This window comes from Zalophus californianus, chromosome 14 (assembly GCF_009762305.2).
Source record: "Zalophus californianus isolate mZalCal1 chromosome 14, mZalCal1.pri.v2, whole genome shotgun sequence".
NCBI lineage: Eukaryota > Metazoa > Chordata > Mammalia > Carnivora > Otariidae > Zalophus > Zalophus californianus.
Window position 1 is genome coordinate 1028410 of NC_045608.1, and position 21230 is coordinate 1049639.

Genomic DNA, 21230 nt, shown 5'->3' on the forward strand with positions numbered 1-21230 from the left:
CTACGATGTGTAAAGTATATTAAAAAAAAAAAAGCTAAGTAAAATAGGAATGTGAGGTTATCCAAAGGCCTTCCCTTCACTCAGTACATAAATGATTTTTTAAATTTATTTCTACAGTAATGCACCAAAACAAGATAAAAATTTCCATTGACTAGAAATAAAGCAGGAACCACAAGAGGGCGGGGCTGAGAATATAGGCCCGAAGGACAGAGGCTCTGCCCAGAAGAAAACAATGAGGGCCAGGCTGGACTCCTGAAGGCAATGGGCACACGGTTCCTCTCCAAGTGGCTAAGGAGCAGAGCCAGGCTCCCTGAGGAAGACCCTGCTCTTTCACCTATGAAAAGAGGCTCGAGTTGCCACAGGCTGCAGACACAACCAGCGGCTTGCCCTAGACTCCAAGGAAAGGAGCAGACTAGCCAAGCAGAGACCACCTCCACACTGGGACTGTAGAACCTCAGGGACTGGAAGACCCGGTTCCAGGGGTGGACCCCGGAGGCCAAGCTGGGCAGTCACAAATCCCCTGACAGAAAAGGAGAGCTTCCCTCCTACGCACGGGGAGCAATGAGACATAAAGGGGGGGGGGGGGGGACAGACAGAATTCACTGCCAGCACTCAGGACAGGCTACACAGACAGTCCACCTGAAGAGATGCCACACCCAGCCTCATGCTGAATGCAAGATCAGGTGACTGACTCCTTCCTTGAACGGCCTCACGCCTTCCCACCTCCAAGCTGACTGCCTTTCATCTCTACTCACATCAACCTCGCTCCCTGCATGCGTCTGTCCGTCTTGGAAGAGCCAGCTTCCCTCTTCTAAGCATGTGAGTTCTATTCCTCAGCAACCCCTAGAATCATTCATTACCCCTGTACGCCTAGGTTCCTACCAAATCCACCTGCTTTAGAAAAGAATTTGTTTGTTATTATATTTACTCAACAAATATTTATTGAAGGCTTACTCCATCGAGCATTATTTTGGAGCACTGGGGATACGACAGTGAACACGGCATAGTCCCTGCCCCCAGAAGGGAGCAGACACACACAGCAGTACGTGGCAGACAAGAAGGGCAATGGCAGAGCTCTTGCAAGGGACGGAGACAGTGAGCTACGTGGGCAGCCTCTCTGCAGAGGGGCTTCTGAAAAGAGAGACTAGGACCATGGCATGTAAGGCCCCAACACTGCACACAGAGCCAATGTGTGCCTGGGCCCCCAGCCAGGTGTGACTGAGCCAGGGAACAAGGAGTGCGGGGTAGTGACAGGAGGCAACAGGGGCAGTAAGGACCTGCTCACAAGGGGCTTCATAAACCGCCTGAAGGACATTGGCTTTTTTTCTGAGATAAGAACCATGGAGAGCTTTGAGCAAAGAAGTGCACAATCTGAGTTCTGTTTTAAAAACATCACTTAGCTGCTGTGTTGAGATTCAAGTGCAGAACAGCTCACGTAAGCAGGCAAAGCAGGGAGGAGGGCATTGGAATGAGCCAGGTAAGAGATGGGGGGGGGGGCAGCAGTTGAAGGACAGCTGTAGTCAAGAAGACAGGAGCAGTCAGGTTTGAATTCGATTTTGAAAGTGTGGACAGATCAGATTTAGGATGTGGAAGAAAAGCAGAGATCACAAGAGAGTTCTGACCTGAGCAACTATGAATGTGGAGCTGCCTCTAATTGAAATGCAACAGCGTGTAAGCTGCACGTCTCACACAAGTAAAAGTGCGGTCTGGAACTTGCAACAGGAAGATCCAGCCAGGAGATACACATTCAGGACATGCTGACACGTGACCTACAGTCCTGACACAGGATGAGATCACCTGGGTGTACAGACCAGAGAGGAGGTCTGAGGACTGCCCCGGGGCATTAGAATATTTACAGGTGAAGGAGATGAGAAGCAACCAGCAAGGTAAAAGGAGAACCAACGGAGTGGCATCTCCGTGCCATGAGGAGACAGTGTTTCAAGGAAACCACGGGCGACCAGGTCAGAGGCTGCCCACAGGGGGCCTGGGCAATACAACAGCACTGGTGTTAACTCCCAAGAGGAGCGGTGTCGGAGAAGAGAGGGGACGGGAGGACCAGAAGCTTACCTGAAGTTGGTTCAAGAGAAATGAGAAGAAGAGAAAATGGTGACAAGGAATACATGATTTTTTTCTAACTGTGGTATAAAAGGAAGCTAAGACCTACAAAGAGTAGCTGGAGGATTTAATGTCGGTAAGAATACTTTGGAGAGAAGATAAACTGAAGACAAGAATGCTAGAGCCACGGCCTAGAGTAGGCAAGAAACGGTGGATCCAATACAAGAGAGTAAATAATGGTTTGCGGATACTACAGCACTAACAGGAATTACTTACAAGGCCTAACAGCACGTGATCATGCTGTCTTTAAAAGCACATAAAATTGGGCGCCTGGGTGGCTCAGTCGTTAGGCGTCTGCCTTCGGCTCGGGTCACGGTCCCAGGGTCCTGGGATCGAGCCCCGCATCGGGCTCCCTGCTCGGCGGGAAGCCTGCTTCTCCCTCCCCCTCTCCCACTCCCCCTGCTTGTGTTCCCTCTCTCGCTGTGTCTCTCTGTCAAATAAGTAAATAAAATCTTTTAAATAAGTAAATAAATATTTTTTTTTAAAAAAGCACATAAAATTACATTATACAATCTCAATTATAAAAGAAAAACTACATGGATAGAACAAGGGGCCGTAAAAACATTAACTGTGCTTATCTTTGGGTGGTAGGATGACTTAGTTTCAAAATATATTTTTACAGGGACGCCTGGGTGGCTCAGTCGTTAGACATCTGCCTTCGGCTCAGGTCATGGTCCCAAGGTCCTGGATCGAGCCCCGCATCGGGCTCCCTGCTCAGCGGGAAGCCTGCTTCTCCCTCCCCCACTCCCCCTGCTTGTGTTCCCTCTCTCGCTGTGCCTGTGAAATAAGTAAATAAAATCTTTTAAGTAAATATTTTTTTAAAAAAAAAGCACATAAAATTACATTATACAATCTCAATTATAAAAGAAAAACTACATGGATAGAACAAGGGGCCATGAAAACATTAACTGTGGGGCGCCTGGGTGGCTCAGATGGTTAAGCGTCTGCCTTCGGCTCAGGTCATGATCCCGGGGTCCTGGGATCGAGTCCCGCATCGGGCTCCCTGCTCCGCGGGAAGCCTGCTTCTCCCTCTCCCACTCCCCCTGCTTGTGTGCCCTCTCTCGCTGTGTCTCTCTCTCTCTGTCAAATAAATAAATAAATAAATTTTAATACATATATATATACACACACACACATATATATGTACACATATATTTTCACGTTTTTTGAAACCATTCAGAGAGCATATTTGTTTTATTGGTTCCACTAAAAAAAGTTACCAAAACCATTTTATTGTATACGTCACTTTAACAATCCATCACAAAGTACACAAAGACTCCAACATGCACAATCGCAGGGAAAAGCTCCACCGGCACTGGGCTGCACTATCCTTCTCTAGTAATAAGGTGACATCCGTGCGGAGACCTGGGGGCTGCAGATTTCCGTGGCTAGTGCTGAGGGCAGAGGGGACAGCCGGCGCAAAGGGCTGGACGTAAGAAGGCTGAGCCCTCTGCGGAGCGCCGAGTGGGCTGCGCAGAGAGACTGTGGGGCCCCGCACATTCCGACCACGGTGCTGGACCGAGCGCAGCAGCGTCAAAATGAGCCGGGTTTGAATGCACCCAGCTGTCCCCCACTGAATGGCCTGGACCAGTCACTTCCCCTCTGCACACCTGCGAAGGCGGCACGCCTCGCGCCAGAGGACCAACGCAGTGAGGATCCTATCCTGCCGAAGGGGCTGGCCACACAGACCCAAGAACCAAACCAAAATAAAGAGCCAGGCCTGCACCGGGAGTTGGGAGAGCCGCCCCCGCCTGGCGCCCGGGTCACGGTGGGCCGCCGCACCGCCGTGGGTCTCTGCGCTGCGCCAGAGCCGCGACCCACCCCCGGCGCCCCATCACCGCGGGCCGCGTCTCGGCGCCGGCGCCCCGTCCCGGTGGGTAGCGTCCCCGCATCAGCGCTCCTCACAGCCCCGGCGCCCTGTCACCGCGGGCCGCGGCTCCGCGCCGCGCCGGCGCCCCCTCCACAGCCCCAGCGCCCCCCACCCGTCCCCGGCCCACCCCTGACTCCCGGCGCCACTCCCCCCGCTCCCCCGGCGCTCCCGCCTTCGCGTGCCGCGTCTCCGCGCCAAACCAGTGCCACCTGCACCCCCGGGGCCTCCACCCCCCACTCCCGGCAGCGCCCCCCCACCCCGGCGGGCCCCCAACTGCACGCCCCGGGGGCGGGGGGGGAAACGGCTCCAGAGAGGCCGGGGCGCGGGCCACACGACTCCGGACCCTGACCCCCGCCGTTCCCGGCCACGCCGCGCCCTCACCTACCGGAGCCTGGACCGCACTCCTGCCGCGTCCGGCCGAGGGCTGGGGGCCGGAGTCGAGGCGGCGCCGCTCCGCTCGGCGCATCCGGGGCCGCGAGCGGAGGAAGCGGCGGCGCGCCCGCTACGGCGAGCCGGAAGTGACGTCGCGCGGCGGGAGGCGTCGAGACGGGCGAAGGGCTAGAGCGGCCGGGCGAGGAGCGGGACGACGGGCCGGCGGCGGAGCCCCCCCCCCCCCGCCCCCGCCCCCCGGCCGAGTCGTGCGTGGGGCGAGGCTGCGGCCGCGAGGGGCGGCGGGGCGGGAAGCTCCCGGGGCCCGCGGACAGCGTCGGACTGGAAAGGCCTGGCGCGGTGAACGCCGCCGAGAAAAGACGGGACCCGGAGCGGGGGAGGCGTCTGCGGGTCAGACCCCGGGCCAGGGGCCGGCGGGAGAAGAGATGAGGGGCTTAGGGTCCACGCACGCCCGCGGCCACCGCCTGCCGCACACGGTGCGGCACCGTCCGAACCCGCGGCTCCCGGGGAAAGGGCCCGCTGCCCACCCACCAGCGGATGGGCGGACCCGGGGCGCTGGGTGCGGACCTTGGAGACTCGGCGCTGGGTGGGCGGGAGCCGACGTAGCCGGCCGCGCGCCGTGGGGCCCCACTGATGGAAAATGTGCGGAGTAGGCAGAGCCCGGGAGGGGACAGTGGGTTGGCCGTGGCCCGGGGGACTGCCTTTGGGGGCCGGTGAAGATGTTGCGGAATTAGGTAGCGCCGATGGTTGCACAACTTTGTGAATGTACCAAAAACCATTGAATTGTGCGCTTTGAAAGGATGCGTTTATGGTATTTGAATTATGTCTCGCTACAAAATTCACCTAAAAAAAATGAAGCCTAGGGGCGCCTGGGTGGCTCAGTCGGTGAAGCGACTGCCTTCGGCTCAGGTCATGACCCTGGAGTCCCGGGATCGAGTCCCGCATCGGGCTCCCTGCTCGGCGGGGAGTCGGCTTCTCCCTCGGACCCTCCCCCGCTCGTGCTCTCTCTCATTCTCTCTCTCAAATGCATAAAATCTTTTAAAAAAATAAAATTAAAAAACCTTAAAAATTTAAAAAAGAAAAATTAGAAGGCTGATGCAATAAAGCACCTCAGCAAAGTGCAGGTGCAAATGCCCTCTGATGTTAAACTGAAAATTTTAGAAAAACAAACCCTGGCTACAAAAAGGAGACAGGAGGGGCGCCTGGGTGGCTCAGTCGTTAAGGGTCTGCCTTCGGCTCAGGTCAGGATCCCGGGGTCCTGGGATGGAGCCCCGCATCGGGCTCCCTGCTCCGCGGGAAGCCTGCTTCTCCCTCTCCCACTCCCCCTGCTTGTGTTCCCTCTCTCACTGTCTCTCTTTGTCAAATAAATAAAATCTTTAAAAAATAAATAAATAAAAAATAAAAAGGAGACAGGAGTGGGCAGTTGCACTGAGCAGTTGTTCTAGAGCCATGGTCAAAAGAACATTCTCCATCCAATTGAATCGCCTGGGTGGGGGCTGGCTCTTTGAAACTGCATGCCCCCCTCCTACTTGGTGAAGCCGGGAAGTTAAAAACTTGATCTGCCAGAGTCCCGGCTGAGTGAGGCCCCTTCTGTTCGCTGCATTTGTGCAAGACGCAGTGGGAGGGAGGAGGCCACCTCCTTCCTGCTGCATTGCTGCCCAAAAGCAGGGCTGACAAATGTCTCTCCTGCAAGGGAGGCCCAGTGCTGGGTGGCCATCAACATGGAGCCGTGGACACTGGTGGCTTCCTGACATGAACCCCTCCCCCTGGGCCACAGCTCTAGGCAGCTTGTCAGCAGCTCCAGGTTCGTGGCCACGGGTTGGGGGGGGCGGGTCTGGGTCCTCCGATCCCCCCAGCTCCAGAGGCAGCATGAGGAGCAGATGCCTCAATGGGCCAGTTCTGTCTTGTTCTGGGAAACCTTCCAGGGGATCTGGTCCAGTCCAAAACCAGGTCCTTGAGCCCCTCCACCCCCAGCAATCTGTAAACCCCAAATTTGCTGAAGAAAACACCTGCCCAACCACACGCAGAACCAGACAGTGATGTCTTCCTTCTCAGACACCTGCGTGGTCCCAAATACACAGATGAGAGCAGCTCACGAGATGTCCCGTCGCTTCCCAGGTGCTGACCTGCGTGCCCATCTTACGTGCTGGCCAATGTGGGGACCTGGCGGGCAGCTGGGCAGGGAAAGGAGGTGCGGATTCTTGGCTCTCCTGTGTCCTTGGGATAACACTGCATTCTGGCATCTGACCCCCTGACTATGCAGATCCCGGCCCTAACTTTCTGCGCCTTCCATGCTCAGGGAAGGATCATGCAGCCCAGGAAAAGGCTGGCCCCAAGGTCAGGCGTGTTCCCCTGAGGTTCTGGAGAGAGTGAGGGGCAGGTACCATCATGCGATGTCGGCAGGGTTCTATGGAGGGGAGGAGCCATCAAAGTCAAGTGGCCACTAGAAACCCATCAGACCACTGATTCTGCATCCACGGCTACTCACACACATCAACGAGGACGTACAGGGATGGTCTGGACAAAGGCCCGGCAGCATGCGGGGTGGCATGGACAGTGAGCCACCGGCAAGAACGATGCAGACCTTCACGACCGCAAAGCCATGCTACGTTGGGACAGGCAAGAGTCGAGTGCGCCGTGAGCCAGCATCTGTGTGAAGAGACGGATCAGATGGGCTCATCTGTGCACAGGGCTCTCTGCGAGAGGCCCTGGGAACCAGTGAGGGAAGGGCTTCTCTCGTATGTACTGTTGCCGCGAGCACATTTGTTCCTTTAGAATGCTGCCCTCCCGGGGATCCTCCAAGGTGGCTACACAGGTCACGCATTCGTTACCTGGAGTCACAGTTGGGAGTTATCTATTCTAGAGGTTTGACTGATGCTCAGATCAAGCCCTCGTAGCCTTTCATGGGAGAAGCAGTGGTCCCAGCGGTTATTTGGGCTGATTTCTGCCCTTGGAAATGACTTAGCAAAGAGCCCTAGTTATCCCCGGGCCCATTACCACGCCTAACGCCAAGCTGCGCATCCAGACCGCGCCCTCTGCTAGCGGCCCCAGGTCCTCAGGCCCTCAGTCCCTTAGACGTGAAGCCCAAGTCAGCCTTCTGTCCTCCCGCCTGTGCTCAGCTCCGTCCCCTTGGCAGCAGGAAGCCCAGCTGCCTTTCTGGCTCCACACACCTCACTCACCCTCTGCACACACGCCCTCCCCCCTCCCCCCCGGCCACCACCAGCATCCTCAGTGGTCTTCCTGATGACACTCATGCCACCCTGTCTGTCCACCCAGAAGAAACCCTCGAAGAGATCTGCCCAGTTCCGTGCACACATGGGTGTGCCCACACATGCCCCCACACGCCACACATGTGCACACAGGTGTGCATAGAGGCACCCGTGCAGACTCACAAGCACACGCACGTACCCCTGGGTACAGACGCTGTACATCTCGTGCGTGCACGTATCATCAGGTGTGTGCTCACGTGCCCACGCATGAACACCGGCACGCACAGAACACACCACTTCCCCACAGGACACTGCCCGTGCCTTCTGCAGACATGCCCAGGGCCTGCCCGTCACCCAATCCCCCTTCTCACTGACAGGTCACTTCTGGGCTGTGCTTTTTTTACCTTTTACCTTTTACCCGTTTGGTAAAAGGCATCTTCCAGCATCCCTTGCAGCTAGACCAGACAGCATGACATGCCCTTGACAATGAGGGGAAGAAGCTACTGGTGGGTCTTCTGTTGGGAGAGCTCACCGAGGGCCACATCTGCCCCACTCCCCCCAACCTGGGACATGGGCAGGGCTGGGGTGGATGTGACCAGGGGCAAGGGCCCTGTTGGGGCTGCCTTCTACTACACGGCCAAGCCACCAAGCCCGGTCCTGAGGGCCTGACGGCCGGTCCCGTAGGAGCCTCTTGTGCCCACCGGCTCCGGCCTCTGCCCACCAATGCCCCTTTGCTCCTAACAGCACGCAGCATTCTCCCCCTCCCTCCCCTCTCCGGAGGCTACAAGCATAGCAGAGACCAAGTGAAGGTAAAAAAAACGGCGTGACTTTAGCAAAGTTCGTACTTATTTAATAAGAAAATTGCTTCTTTAAAAAAAATAGTGTCTTTACATGCTGAGGTGTATACGGTTAATGCATGAGCTGAAAATAGATTCGCAGCAGGTCCTCCCTGTGATGAAACCCAACGTGACGCAGGTCTCAAGACCCTGAGGTTGCGGGGCGGCGGCACGGCTCCCGTTTGGGAGGTGGGCCCGCGGTGGCAGCAGGGGCTCCTGGCGCACGTTGGGCCAGCCTGAAGGCGCTCCAGCAGGTGGCCGCCACCTCAGTCACTGTCTCCTGGGGGGTCAGGCACCTGCAGAACAAGAGCAAAGTGTGGGTGCTTCCTCCCTGGGGGGGCTGTCCACGGGGGGCTCAGCATCAGGGCCGCCCCCCAGCCCGGCCTGTCATCAGGCACACGCGCAAGCACTTGGTCTCAGCCCGACTCCTGGCCCCCACACCAACAGCTCAGGAGCCTGACCTGCTCAGGGAAAGCCAAGGCTGGGGACACGGGGGTCGTCACAGGGCTCCATCAGATCCCCTCAGGGGACACAAAATGGGGCTACTCCCAGCTGGACGAGCGCAGGCCCTCCCTCAGGTGTGAAGACAGCAGGAGGCAGGAGCCTGTCCCAGCGGGAGTCCAGCAGAGGGCACGTCTGGCCCCCAGCTCGAGTCTGCACACACACACCACCGGGCCTCACAGCGCTTGGGAGAACTCGGCACCGACAACACTCACAGACCAGAAGACTCCACGTAAAATCCCAGAATGCCGGTGTCTCCTGGGAAAGCCTCAGCTCTCCCGGCGCGGCCCTCCCCCCGACGGGGCCGTGAGACAGGGCAGGAGTGCTCACGCCTGCCAGGGTCCGACCCCCATCACCTCCCTGATGCTGCGGCCCCTCGTCGTCCCACCTGCACACCTGCTCTCCCACACCTGGCCCACCCGGCCGGCTTACCCCACCTGCGTGCGTGGGTTTACAAGCCCAGGTGCGCGGAAAGGAGCATGCTTTTCTGGGCGCAAAGGCGATGGGAAACACTCTCCCAGCACTCCAGGTGGGGCTGCACCCGTGGAGAGCTGCCAGGCCAGCAGGGAACCCGGGCTCAGGGACGTCTCCCGCCCCAGGAGAGAATCCAGCTGCAGACTGCGGTTAGCTCCAGGGCCTCGACACACGCGCCCTCCTCCTAACACTCTCCTGGCAGGGACGAGCCGCCTGGAGCCGTGGCCCAAGTGGGAGAGTGCGTCAGACAGCAACCACCTGCAGTGGGCGCCAAGCACCCCACGTGCCTCTCGAGGGACCCCACGCCCCGGAGCAGGCGTGACAACAGACACGCGCTGAGGACCTCACAGCCTCCGTCCCACGGGCCGTAAGGCCGGCCACTGAGCACAGCCTCTGTCTGAGGTCACTGGGTACGGAGTGGGGAGCGAACACAAAGCAGCACTGCGGGGTCGCCAGCCACCCAGTCCAATGCCCTGGCCCTGTTCGTCGCAGCTGTGTGACCCCGAGAGCCTGACGCACCTCTCTGCGCCTCGGCTTGCTCGTCTGCACAATGGACACAAGGACACCAGTGTAGAGCGGGTGAGAAGCTTGGCCGAGCGCCCAAAAGGGAGGGCCTGTGGCAGCCCCAGGGCCCCGGCCTCCAGCCCCATGGCCCCAGCCCCCACCTTGGTGCCCGGGCCGGCTGCCGCATGGGCGGTGGCGTTGAAGTCATGCACGGGCAGGGTACTCAGCCACTGGGCCATGGACCGCTCGTGGCGCTCGGTGCTGATGATGGTGGGGTAGATGTGCTGCTCCTTGAACGCCGTGACCCCCGCCTCCTCCCGCGTCCAGTCCAGCGGCTCATGCAGCCCGTCGTTGCCGAAGCGCTGGTTGTACTTCTCAAAGTGCACGCGCTCCAGGACCAGGCCGAGCCCCGGCGCCTTGGGCACGTCCACCTTCGCCTCCCCCCAGCTGCGCTCCAGCACGCTCTCGGGGGCGTAGCCCTTGACGATGGCCACCACCAGGCCGACCATCTTCCTGATCTGGTGCGTCATGAAGCTCTGCCCCTTCACCTTGATCACCGCGAACTCCATGCCCTCCCGCACAAAAGGCTCCTCGCAGAACATGTCCAGGATGTAGCGCCGAGCACTGGCCTCGCGGGGCCCCTTCTGCGAGGTGAAGTTGTGGAAGCTGTGCGTGCCCTTGTAACAGGAAAGGAGCCCGTTGACGCGCTGCAACGTCTCTGCGCTCAGCCGGTAGCTCTCGTCCTGCACGTCGTGGTCCTTGTGGGCGAAGGCAAACGTAGGCAGCATGTAGAAGTAGGTCCTGGCGTCACACTTGTTCTTGGAGTTGAAGCCGCCCGTGACCCTCTTCAGTCCTTGGGGAGAGAGGAGGCAAGTGAGGACAACGCTTCCCTGCCAACGAGCCCCTGGACCAGACGTGGGCCCGGCTTCCGTGCACCGAACCCGCACGCGCCCGATGCTCAATGGCAGAGTTATGCAAACCAACTCATCGAAAACACCAGCAGTTTGTTAAAACCCGGGGTTCGCAGATGGGCAGGGAAGCATATGCTCATGCCCTGCACAGCTCTCCACGGAATCCACTGGGAACCCGAAACCACGCCCTACGGGTCGTCCTACACAAGGCCACCAGATAGCGGCAGGGCTAAGAACAAGAACTAGAGACAACTTAGAAGTCCCGTGAGAGAAACACGATCGCACACGTTCTAGAACGTCGGCAGGACGAAGCAGCAGGCAGCCCCCGAACACCAGAGGCCCCGTGCCCTGAGAGCGGACAGACCCAGCAGGTGCTCGACAAACACGCTAACTAGGAAGTGAAAGAATAAAGACAGAATGAAGCACGCAGGGCTCCACTCGTGAGAAGCACGGAAGCATATGCGTGCGTAGAGAATCTCCCCGACGACACACAGGTACTGGCGAGGACCTGGACCCGGGGGTGCTGCCCAAGCTGCACCAGGGCCCTGCGGGCACCTCCAGCCGGCCCAGCTCCCAGGGCTCCTGCCCTCCTTGCTCTCGCTCTACTGCTGTGTCTCATTTGGGGGTAATTTCAGGTTTTCCTTGTTACCTGGCATTGAAAATTCACTTTTGTCTGCACCGAGCATCGCCAGGACGCGTCATGCAGGCGGCTGTCGGATCAGCACCCGGGCTGCCTGATGGCTGTGCTCCGGGGCCGCAACGAAGGAAACCACCCCGCATGTCAGGTTGCCCGAGGAGCACTGACACTGCGGTAACTATATGGGATTCAGTGTTGTTTCAGCAAAACTGGGGCCCGATCTGTGGACTACATGGAAGACCTTCCGGTGCAAACGCATCAAGGCGCCTTCAGGAGGGTTTACTCAAAGAGGAGTGTCCCAGGAGGGGACCCTCCCTGCAGCAGAGAAAGACCCCAGCAGAGCAAACAAAAGCCACGTCACATACAAACACAGACGTTCAGTAGCAGAAAAAGTAATCAGTAAGCGTTACCGACTTCACGGTAAGAATCTCCGTTTACTTGCGCCAAATGCCTGCGGCAGCTCTGTCCGTGACAGCGCAGAAACCCAGCGCCCTTGGGGCACATGGAGAAACCACGTGTGGCACGCCCACGTGGCGGGGTCCACACAACACCGGCTCCGTGAAAGCAGCCAGACGTGTGACCTGATTCTGTTCAGTGAAGCACTAAGAGTAACGCAGATCAGTGGTGGCCCGTGAGGAGGGGTGGGGGGCGGAGGGGCTCACGGTCCTACCCAGGATGGTTCCATAGGCGTGGGCGCACATACGGTGCTCATCACACATCAGCCACATCTCAAAGGACTTTTTCAATTGGCTGCTTAAATGAAAAACGCTGCGTGGCTGGTACCACACGTGGTCACATGATAGGCACCCGTCAGCGGCAAGGCCGGGGGGACGGACGCAGGACAGTGCCGCCGTCTTCACACAAAACGCGAGGTGAGAAGCAGCTCCAACGGACACGGCCACCAGGCCACCAAATGGCCCACCGGCAACAACGGGGGCGGCAGGGCAGTTAAAGTCATGGGGCACGCAAGGCCGAGATCAAGGTCGGCTGGCCACGCGGCCGGGCCCGCTACAGAGGGTCTGCCAATTCCTGCCTTAACCCCAAGCGACCACTAAAAACCACGGCATGTTACACCTAACAAGGCAACCAAGGTGATAATTAAATGGAATTATAAAAAACATTCATTAATCCAAAAGAATAAACAGAAGAAAAGGAGAGCACAGAACAGAAAAGACAAAAAGCACCAGACGGCGAGGTCTACGCCAACCAACCAACCCAAGAGCGTGGGAAACCACCAGCCCGCGCACGCCACTCAAAAGCAAAGAGTCAGATGGAATTGTTTTAACAAAGACCTAAAAATCCCATTTGAGAGGCTTGTTATAAAAGGGAATCCTCACCCGTTTCAGCTTTACCAAATTGGGACTTTTGCGTCGGTGTTTGGGTCAAACAAGGCGCTGCCATGAAGGGAGCTCCCAAGTGCGTGTCCAGCTCATCCCTTCAGGAGGAGGGGACAGCAACCTCTGAGCTGACTCACAGCCTCTCCTACCAACCACTCAGCACCCGCCCCGGCATCTTGATTCCACACCAGAGAAATCTGGTGAGGCTTCACGTCCCTCCAAGACCAGCCACCACGCGGCACGCAGCCCTGCCCTGCTGCGCTTACCCAGTATCCGAATGTGAGGCGGAAGGTGGCTGTTGATCTTTTCTAAAATATCGTCAATCAGCCACACCTTCAGGGACACGACCTGGCCGGCCGCCGACACGCCCTGCAAAGGAAGCAGAAGGGTCAGGCACACCCCTCCGTAAGGTAGTCTCCTGGACCAAGGACCACACCAAAGCTACACCGTTTCCTGTACAAGTTCTGGCTTTAGAAACGCATTTGAGGGGCTGGTGAGACCCAAGGATGGCGCTCAGTCCGCCAAAGAGCCAGGCGAGCACAACCGGTGAAGGATCACCGATGGCCTCGGCCCTGCGGGACACACGTCACGCAGGTAAGAAATGAAGGCCCCCTCGGACCAGACTCCGCACAACGTGGGGAAAAGAGCAAGCGATTTCCTTGGGAGAATGGGAGGCCAAGCAAGGGAAAGCCGTCGCCCCACCTCGCCCATGGTGTCGCCGTCCCCGCTCCAGGTGCACGCTCACCCGCGCTGCTGACGCTCCACCTCGCGCTCCAGCACAAGCCCCCGCCCTCCGCACCCCCATCTCGTCTCCCTTTGTCATGGGGACAGCGGGTACGGCTCAGAGGCCTTCTGAGAGCCCACGCTCACCTAACTTCCAGGCCAGCGCATGGCTGTAATCATCCTGGTTTGCCCTGAGCGACCACTGCTCATCTCTCCCTGGGCCGCGTTTACGAGCACACCGTATCACGGGGCTTCAGCACCAGGGACAGGCCAGGCATCCACCAGGGGTCCTGGAACGCGGCCCCCACAAACCAGGGGGGACCACTGTGCCACCTAAGTCAGGAGAGCAGTTATCCTGTGGAACAGGGACGGGGTAACGACGGGGACAGCGAAGGGGAGCTGGTTACACAGGCAACTCCCAGCAGGGTGAGCATGCTTCCCCACCCCGATGCCAGGCCTTTGCCTAAAAGCTGTGTGGACAGTCAGCATGGCAGGACCGTGCGGGGACAGGGAAGTGGACAGGACGGCTCCTAGGGGGCGGGGTGCCGTCCTGGGCGCAGACGCGCAGGTGTGCGGCTCGGCACCACCCGCGTCACCACACAAACATCATCTGAAGGCGCTCCACAAACCTGTGCCAAGAAATCGACTACAGCGGGGCGCCTGGGTGGCTCAGATGGTTACGCGTCTGCCTTTGGCTCAGGTCATGACCCCAGGGTCCTGGGATCAAGCCCCGCATCGGGCTCCCTGCTCGGTGGGAAGCCTGCTTCTCCCTCTCCTCCCCACTTGTGCTCTATCTCTGTCTCTCTCTCTCTCTCTCACATAAATAAAATCTAAGAAAAAAGATAAAAAATAAAAAAGCAAAAAAAAAAAAAAAAACTACTGGCCTCACCTGTCCAAAAAAAATTAAAAAAAAGCAACAAGGAAACCATTTCAGATTACAGGGAGCTCAGAGGAGGGAGCAGGCACACACGCCAACCACGGCTCAGGCGCTGGGTCAGTAACAGACCGAGGCGCGTGGTAGCGGCACCCGGTCAGCACCGGACCACCCGAGGGGAACTCCCAGGGGCGCTGCCATCCCGGCACATTCAGGCCTGTGGCTTTCAGGGTGAATGAGGTCCGCAACGGACTCTCAAACGGTTTAAGGGGAAAAAAGAATGTAAAGAGGAAACAAATGTGGCAAAACGGTATCACTGCTGAATCGAGGGGAGGGCTGGTCCAGCGTCCACCGTGATACTCCCCACACATCTGCAGGGCTGGTATTTTTCCCAATAAAAAACTGGGGAGATGGGGATGCCTGGATGGCTCAGTTAGTGAAGTGTGCAACTCTTCATTTCAGGGTTGTGGGTTCAAGCCCCATGCTGGGTGTGGAGATTACTTAAAAAAGCAAAATTTAAAAAAAAAAAAGGTGAATGACACCACTACGTTTTTTGTATTAATCACGTGTAAATGAGAACATTCTGGACGTGCTGCTGGGGCGGGAGAGATGGCTAAGGGGCCTGGGCTCCTTTCTGCGGAGATGAAAGTGTCCCCAGACCAGCTGCAGGGACGGCCGCACAACTCTGCAAACACTCAAGAATCCACTGACTCGCACACTCTGGACAGGCAAACTGTAAGGAGTGAATTGTATCTCAATAAAGCGGCTTTTTAAAGAATCTGAAATAAAAACTAAGAAAATGCTATCATTTCTTCATCCACGGGGCTGGATGCACAAGTGGAGAGATGAGCTGGGACGTTAGTGCTGGAAGTTTCGGGTTTCTTCAGGTTCCCCAAACTGTAAGAGGGAAACACATCTGAATAGAACAATCTCCAGCACTGGGTTAAGCCCCACGCTCTGAAACGCTCTGTTAGTTATTTGCTTTCCTTTTGCCTTGAGAACTACCAGAGGAGCTGTCACCAAGCCAATTAAAGAGAAAAGGGAAACTGTTGGAACCACGGGACCCTCGCCTGAGCCATGGGAAACATCACCGCATCACCTACAAGAAGTGAACCCACAGTCCGTTTGTTCTCCGCTACCTGTACGATTCACCAGTTCTGTGGTCCCCACCTGGCGCGTGAACCCAGGGGATCTGGTACCTGTGGACCCGGGCGTTGTTTGGCTGCTCAGGATGCTGACCAGCCCGTGTCTGTGTCGCACCCCCAGGGACCTCAGGTGGCCACAGAAGCATCCCAGGGTCAGGGCTGCAGAGCAGGGGCAGAAGGCATGCGGTGCACTCTGCGTTTCATATCTACTGGAGAAGAGCTCGAGGTTTGTGCCCTACCCGCCTGCCCAGCTCCCCTCCACTCTCCTTGGGGAGCTGCTGCCCATGCCAGACTGACACCCAGGAACACGACAGGGCGAGACTGAGCCCAGGACACATGTGTGAGGCAGTGACTAAGTGCGCTGAGACCCAATCTTGAGACCGAGTGGACAGCACGGGGCCACAGCCACTGGGGCTCCCTGGTCCATGAGACGCGGCCAGTGTGGTGGTGATGCACCATGAGCGTGGAGTACGTACCCGACTGCCGAGCCGTGACACGCAAGCACATGCGCACGCACACAATGGGAACTGCGTTCTGCCTGTTACACTGGGACAAAACACTGTCAGGGACGTACTAAGCTAAAACAGATGACTCACACCAGGATCACCCCCTTCCTTTCCCCTCTCGGAAGACGGGACATTCAATCCTCTATGTACTGGCAAACCTGAGCTGCGTGGATATCAGAACCACTGTGCAGCCACCTGCAGGGGCCACGCAGGAGAACACGCAGACACGAAGTCTGGCCCGCAGGGAGCACCCAGGTCCAGCCACACCTGGACTGGAAATGCTTGAGAGCTTCCTGGTGACACGAGGCGACGGCTTTCTTCCCGTTTTGGCTAGTTTGGTCTGTGCATCTGTCATTCACAGCCAAGAATCTTGACGAATAAAGACGCTGACATGTGGTGTGAACGACGTACAGACCAGGAGCTTCAGGTCTGCTGCTCGAACCTGCAGGGGAGGGGCAGAGATGGCGCCTACCTTATCTGTCCGGGCGCACCGCTGGAAGGACATTTTCTTCATGTCTTCACCGTGATTTTCAGGAATACAACCCGACTGGACCAGGGCAGACACCAAGTCATCTTCGATGGTCTTGAATTGTGAGGACCCAATATTCCTCTGAAAGAACGAATAGAAAACCAGTTTTCTTCACTCAGTCGCCGCCCACAGACGGGAGCCCTGGGCCTAAGCTGCTCCCCGCAGGGCGCCTGGGGCCTGGGCCCACATCTGCGGCCCTGGGAATACACCGCGGCTCTTCCCCGTCCCGTGGCAAGTGGGACAGTTACCTGAGGGTACCCAGTCTCTAGAAACGCCCCACCCTGCGCAGCCAGGTCAAACAGCCCACAGAGAGCATCACCCGACAGTTTCCTCCCACCTGGTCAGGTCTGAAACCAGTGCCCCTCTGGCCAGAGACCCATCTGTTGGCAGCAGCGGGCTGCAGAGGGCCACCCCCCCTTACCACACGGGGAGGCAGACCCCTTGACTCAAAGCAGGAAACCCACCCCAGGATGCCAGGGCTGGATTCAGTATCCCTTCAGCTCATGGGACCGGCCCGTACGACACCCACTGCTTCTAGAACCTCCTAACACTGTCGTCTTAGCATGCCCTAAGCACAACCCAGGGCCTGCAGGACCCCCCTGGCGCTTCTCAGAGAAAACCCCACACCAGGGACACGAGGGCGGATGAGCACTCTGCCAAGACCACCACAGGAGAAGTTCTTCCCGAGGTCTACCCTACGGTCCCTTGATGCAAGCATCAAGTCGTAAATAAATGCTGCTCAAACGCCCCCACGCAGGGGCAGGGCTGCGGCAGCAGGGAAGGTGGCCGAGTGCCAGGCTCTCACTACGTCCTCCCATCAGCACGGTGAGCCCCTGTCACTCTCCAGCCTATTTCCCTCACGGGGAAACTGAGGCACACAAGCTGTTGAGACACAGCAAAGTTCTCAAGACCGCGCCTAAAGCAAAAATGCACCTCCTCAAGATCAGTCACAAAAGCCTTTCATCACCCACACAGAGCAACAGGGATGGTCCGTCCCTTGGCACAGTCGACCCCACACTGCGACATCAGTTTCCCCCGTGTGACCTCAGCTCTTCCTTAAAACGAGACCCGAAGAACCCCCGTTCTCCCGCTGTTCCTGGTGACAGTCATCACACCACCTGGTGAGCCCCCGGTTAGACGCTCCGGGCACGCTGGGGCACGGCACGCAATTCCCTCCTCTGAGTCAAGCTTCAACAGGCTTACAGAACACAGGACCCACGTTTCGGAACCCACTAGGGGGCCAAGAACCTCTCCGTGCAGGTGTGGGGCTCCTGCACCCCCAACTCTCAGGAATTCTGAGAATCCTACCTCCCCCAGCCTGAGCTCCAGCGTAGGGCAGACGACGGCGGCTGGCCCCTCCCTGCCCCCCGGCCTCCGGGAGAGAGCGCACAGGGAGCCGGTCGCCGGCTGCTGCGGCCACAGGCTGCTCAGCGGCAGGGGAGGCTCCGGACGCCCGGAAGCCCCAGCGCCGCACCTCCCGGGGCCAGAGCAGAGCTCGGGGCAGCTTGGGCTCCAGCGGAAACCCTGCCCCCGGGGGACTCACCGCGACGCTGAAAACCGGGTGAAGAGCGAGGCCCCGCGTCCTGAGCTGGCCTAACCGGGCAGCTGTCAGCCCGAAGCCGGTCGGAGAAGAGAGCCGCGGACCCTCACCTGCATGCCGTGGTAGCCCTTCCCGGAATACGCCATGAGCAGCACGATCTTCCGCTTGGGCAGCTTCCTGTGCGGCTCCCCGTCGGGGCTGCTCTTGAGCTTCTTGGCCTGCTGCTCGGCGTCCTCCCAGACGCGGGCCCCGCCCGGCCAGCCGCTCCGGGCCCTCCTGTCCTGCTCCCGCGCCGCGCCCGCGGGGGCGGGGGTCTGCACGTTCCCGGCCATGGGGGGCGAGCTGCGAGGACACGGACCGAGTGAGCGCCGCGGCTGGGGCGCGCGGCCTGGACGGCGGGGGCCCGGGCGACGCGCCGCCGTTACCAGAGCAGACGCCGTCCCAGGCGCGGGCTCCACGCTCCGCAGGCTCTCCGCAGGGCCCCGGCCGCCGCCCGCAGGCTGGAGGCCGCCATGCGCGTCGGGGAGCGGGCTGTTGGGGGCTGGGGAGGCACGGGCCCGCGGCCCCCGCCCCCGGGGCGCCCTCGCGGCCGGCGGCCGACCTCCCCAGCGGCCCCCGCCCCTCCTGGCCCCCCCCGCCCCGCCCGGCTCCCCCTCGGGAGTCCAGGAGGCGCCGGCCACTCTCGCCGGAGCTAGACAGACCCGCTCCCACCCGGCCCCACTCACGGCGCCGCGGACTGAGCCGGAGCCGGACCACGTGGGCGAAGGCGGAAGCGGAACGCGCGCCCGACGGCGGCCGGCCGTGGACAAAAGTCCCGCGGGGCGGGGCTCAGGGCCTGGGACGGGCCGCGGCTCCCGGGAGCGAGCGCGCGCGCGCAGGTGCTCCGCAGACGGAGCGTCGCGGCCCGGCCTTCCCGAGGCGAGCCCCGCGGCGGCTCCCCAGACTCTGCGTCTCCCGGGCCCGTGGTGGCCAGGCGTCCGCTCACGCGACACACCGGGGGGCGCGATCCCCGGGAAAACCTTGCGGGGGACGGAGCAGGAGCGCACAACAAAGTCTGCCTCGGAAGCTCACGTTCCTGTGGGGGGACGCCCAGGGACCAACCAAACATAAAAACAGATAGGGCATCACAAAGCACTAAACGTCACGCACAAAGGGAACCGAAGTACCGGCGCGCCCACGATGTGAGTCCCCCCGCGGTGGGAGAAACCAGATGCGAAGGGCGCGTAGGGTAGGGTCTCATTCATGTGCAAGGTCCACAGCAGGCAGGCCCGGGCACAGAAAGTGGGTTGGTCGTTGCTGACAAGGGTCTCCCCGGACCACACCATACTCCTCTGAGCTCAAAAGTGAGGATGGGTTGAGGAGGAGATCATGCGGGTGGGAGGGGCCGGCTCACCTGTGCTGAACGACCCCCAGGACAGCCCTGCCCAGTGCAGGAGGGCAGAGCACAGCCTCCATGTGCCAGGGCTGACAAAAGGGCATGGTCACAGGAGACCTGGGGAGCTCCGGGGGCTCAGCAGCTTTAGGAAGCACTGGGCCATCTCTGCAGAGAGGACCGACCTTCATACAGGGCACCTCCCCCACCCTCTGCCAGAAGATTCCCTCTGTGGGGAATTCTCCCTCCAGGCCCTAGCAGCTCTGAGGGCACGGGCCCCACCCTGGCACAGGGAGATGGACATGGGACCCCAGGCTGAGGGCATCCACAGGAGTCCAGGACCTGGACAAACCCAGCCGGGGAGCCGGGGAGGCTCGATGCTGAGGCTTCAGGCTACGCCACTGGGAACAGAGCCTCTCCCTCCCCGCCACACGGGAGCCGAGGGTTCCTTGGTGCTGGAACAGAGACCCAGACCAGGTAGAGGGCTGTGTCAGGGGCAAGCCCAAGGCCCTGGGCTGTGCCGCATGCAGCCCCTTGCTGGGGAGCCCCCAGCCAGGCCACATCAGGCAGAGAGGATGGAGGCACGTGTCCCTGCAGGAGCCTGCCCCAGGATCCTGGTAGGAGTGAAATGGGCAGGAAGGTAAGCACTGTCATGTTAGAACTGCCCACTGTCAGGGGACAGAGGCTCCCTGTGACCTGTCGTGTGGGGAGCAGACCACCACACCTGCTCCCTCCTCAGATCCCGCCAGCTACAGTGGCCGGCCTGAGCCTGGTCCTCCTGGCCGAGGGCCCCTGTGGGCCTGGGCACCTGTGAACATGCCTGGAATGTGCTGGGGAATCGGAGGTCCTCGGGCAGAAAGGAGGGAGCCAGCCCTTCCTGCAGTTGCCACACCCCCGGCCCAGCCCTCCTGGGCCCACCACTTACCACCAAGTTCCTGCACTGGGACCTTTCTAGCAGTTTCAGCCATAATTGCCCAAGCTTGGAAGCATCAAGGTGTCCTTCAGTCGGTGACTGGATAAATAAAGTGACCCATCCCATCCAAACAATACAGCATCATTCAGAGCTAGAAGGAAATGAGCTACGGCAAGACACGGAAAACCTCAGATGCGTCTTACGTGAAAGAAACCAGTCTGAAAAGGCTGCACACTGATTCCAACTCTAGGACGTTCTAGAAAAATCAAAATTAAGGAGGCAATAAAAAGACCAGTGTTTGCCAGGGGTTGGGGGAGGGAAGGAATGGGCAGAACAGATTGGGGGCAGTGAAGCTACTCCGTGTGACACTGTGATGGTGGACATGTATCATCACACAGGTGTCCAGCCCACAGAATGGACAGCAGCAACTATGGACCAGGGTGATGGCGCGTGTCCATGTAGGCTCACGGATTGTAACCGTGTCCCCCACCACTGCAAGGTGTTCAGAGACACGGAGGGAGGGCAGGGGAAAGGATTTGGAACTCTGAAGCCTATTAATTTAGCAACACAATGCCATGATTGTCTTAATCCTCAGGGCATTTCTTCCAGTTACTGATAGACCAGGAGCCCCACCGAGCGGAAGGGGCTCCGCCTCCCGCCCCGGTCCCCACCAGCACAGCCCTTCCTGTCTGCAGACACCGCGGGCACCCTGCAGGAAGCCAGGCAGGGGCGGACCTCACCCCACCCCCCGCCCCACCTTCCCAGGCCCCACACTCCGCCGCCTCTAAGGCTACCCCTCCACACGCTTCCATGTAATACTGCAGTTAGCCTTTCTGGTAAAGGG

The 21230-nt window shown here is 59.2% G+C and overlaps 2 protein-coding genes across 10 annotated transcripts in view; both read right to left on the reverse strand.

Moving 5' to 3' along the window:
* The window catches only part of EP400 (E1A binding protein p400), a 98429-nt gene extending 93935 nt beyond the window's left edge, over positions 1-4494 (reverse strand). For all 8 annotated transcript variants that reach the window (XM_027575725.2, XM_027575723.2, XM_027575729.2 and 5 more), the window contains exon 1: positions 4371-4494. The gene's annotated coding sequence lies outside the window, so the exon portion shown is untranslated. The remainder of the gene's footprint in view (positions 1-4370) is intronic.
* A 3927-nt stretch (positions 4495-8421) lies between these two features.
* PUS1 (pseudouridine synthase 1) lies at positions 8422-18883 on the reverse strand. 2 transcript variants are annotated; one of them, XM_027577495.1, is made up of 6 exons: positions 18827-18883; positions 18212-18443; positions 16505-16642; positions 13051-13153; positions 10061-10752; positions 8422-8716 (listed from the first exon to the last, which is right to left on the reverse strand). In XM_027577495.1, the coding sequence occupies exons 2-6, from the start codon at positions 18431-18433 to the stop codon at positions 8687-8689; spliced, it is 1185 nt and encodes a 394-aa protein (XP_027433296.1). In that variant the 5' UTR covers positions 18434-18443; positions 18827-18883; the 3' UTR covers positions 8422-8686. The 2 variants fall into 2 exon arrangements, with proteins under 2 accessions (XP_027433296.1, XP_027433295.1); XM_027577494.1 differs by lacking the exon at positions 18827-18883 and adding an exon at positions 18527-18723.
* Between the last annotated feature and the right edge of the window lie 2347 nt (positions 18884-21230).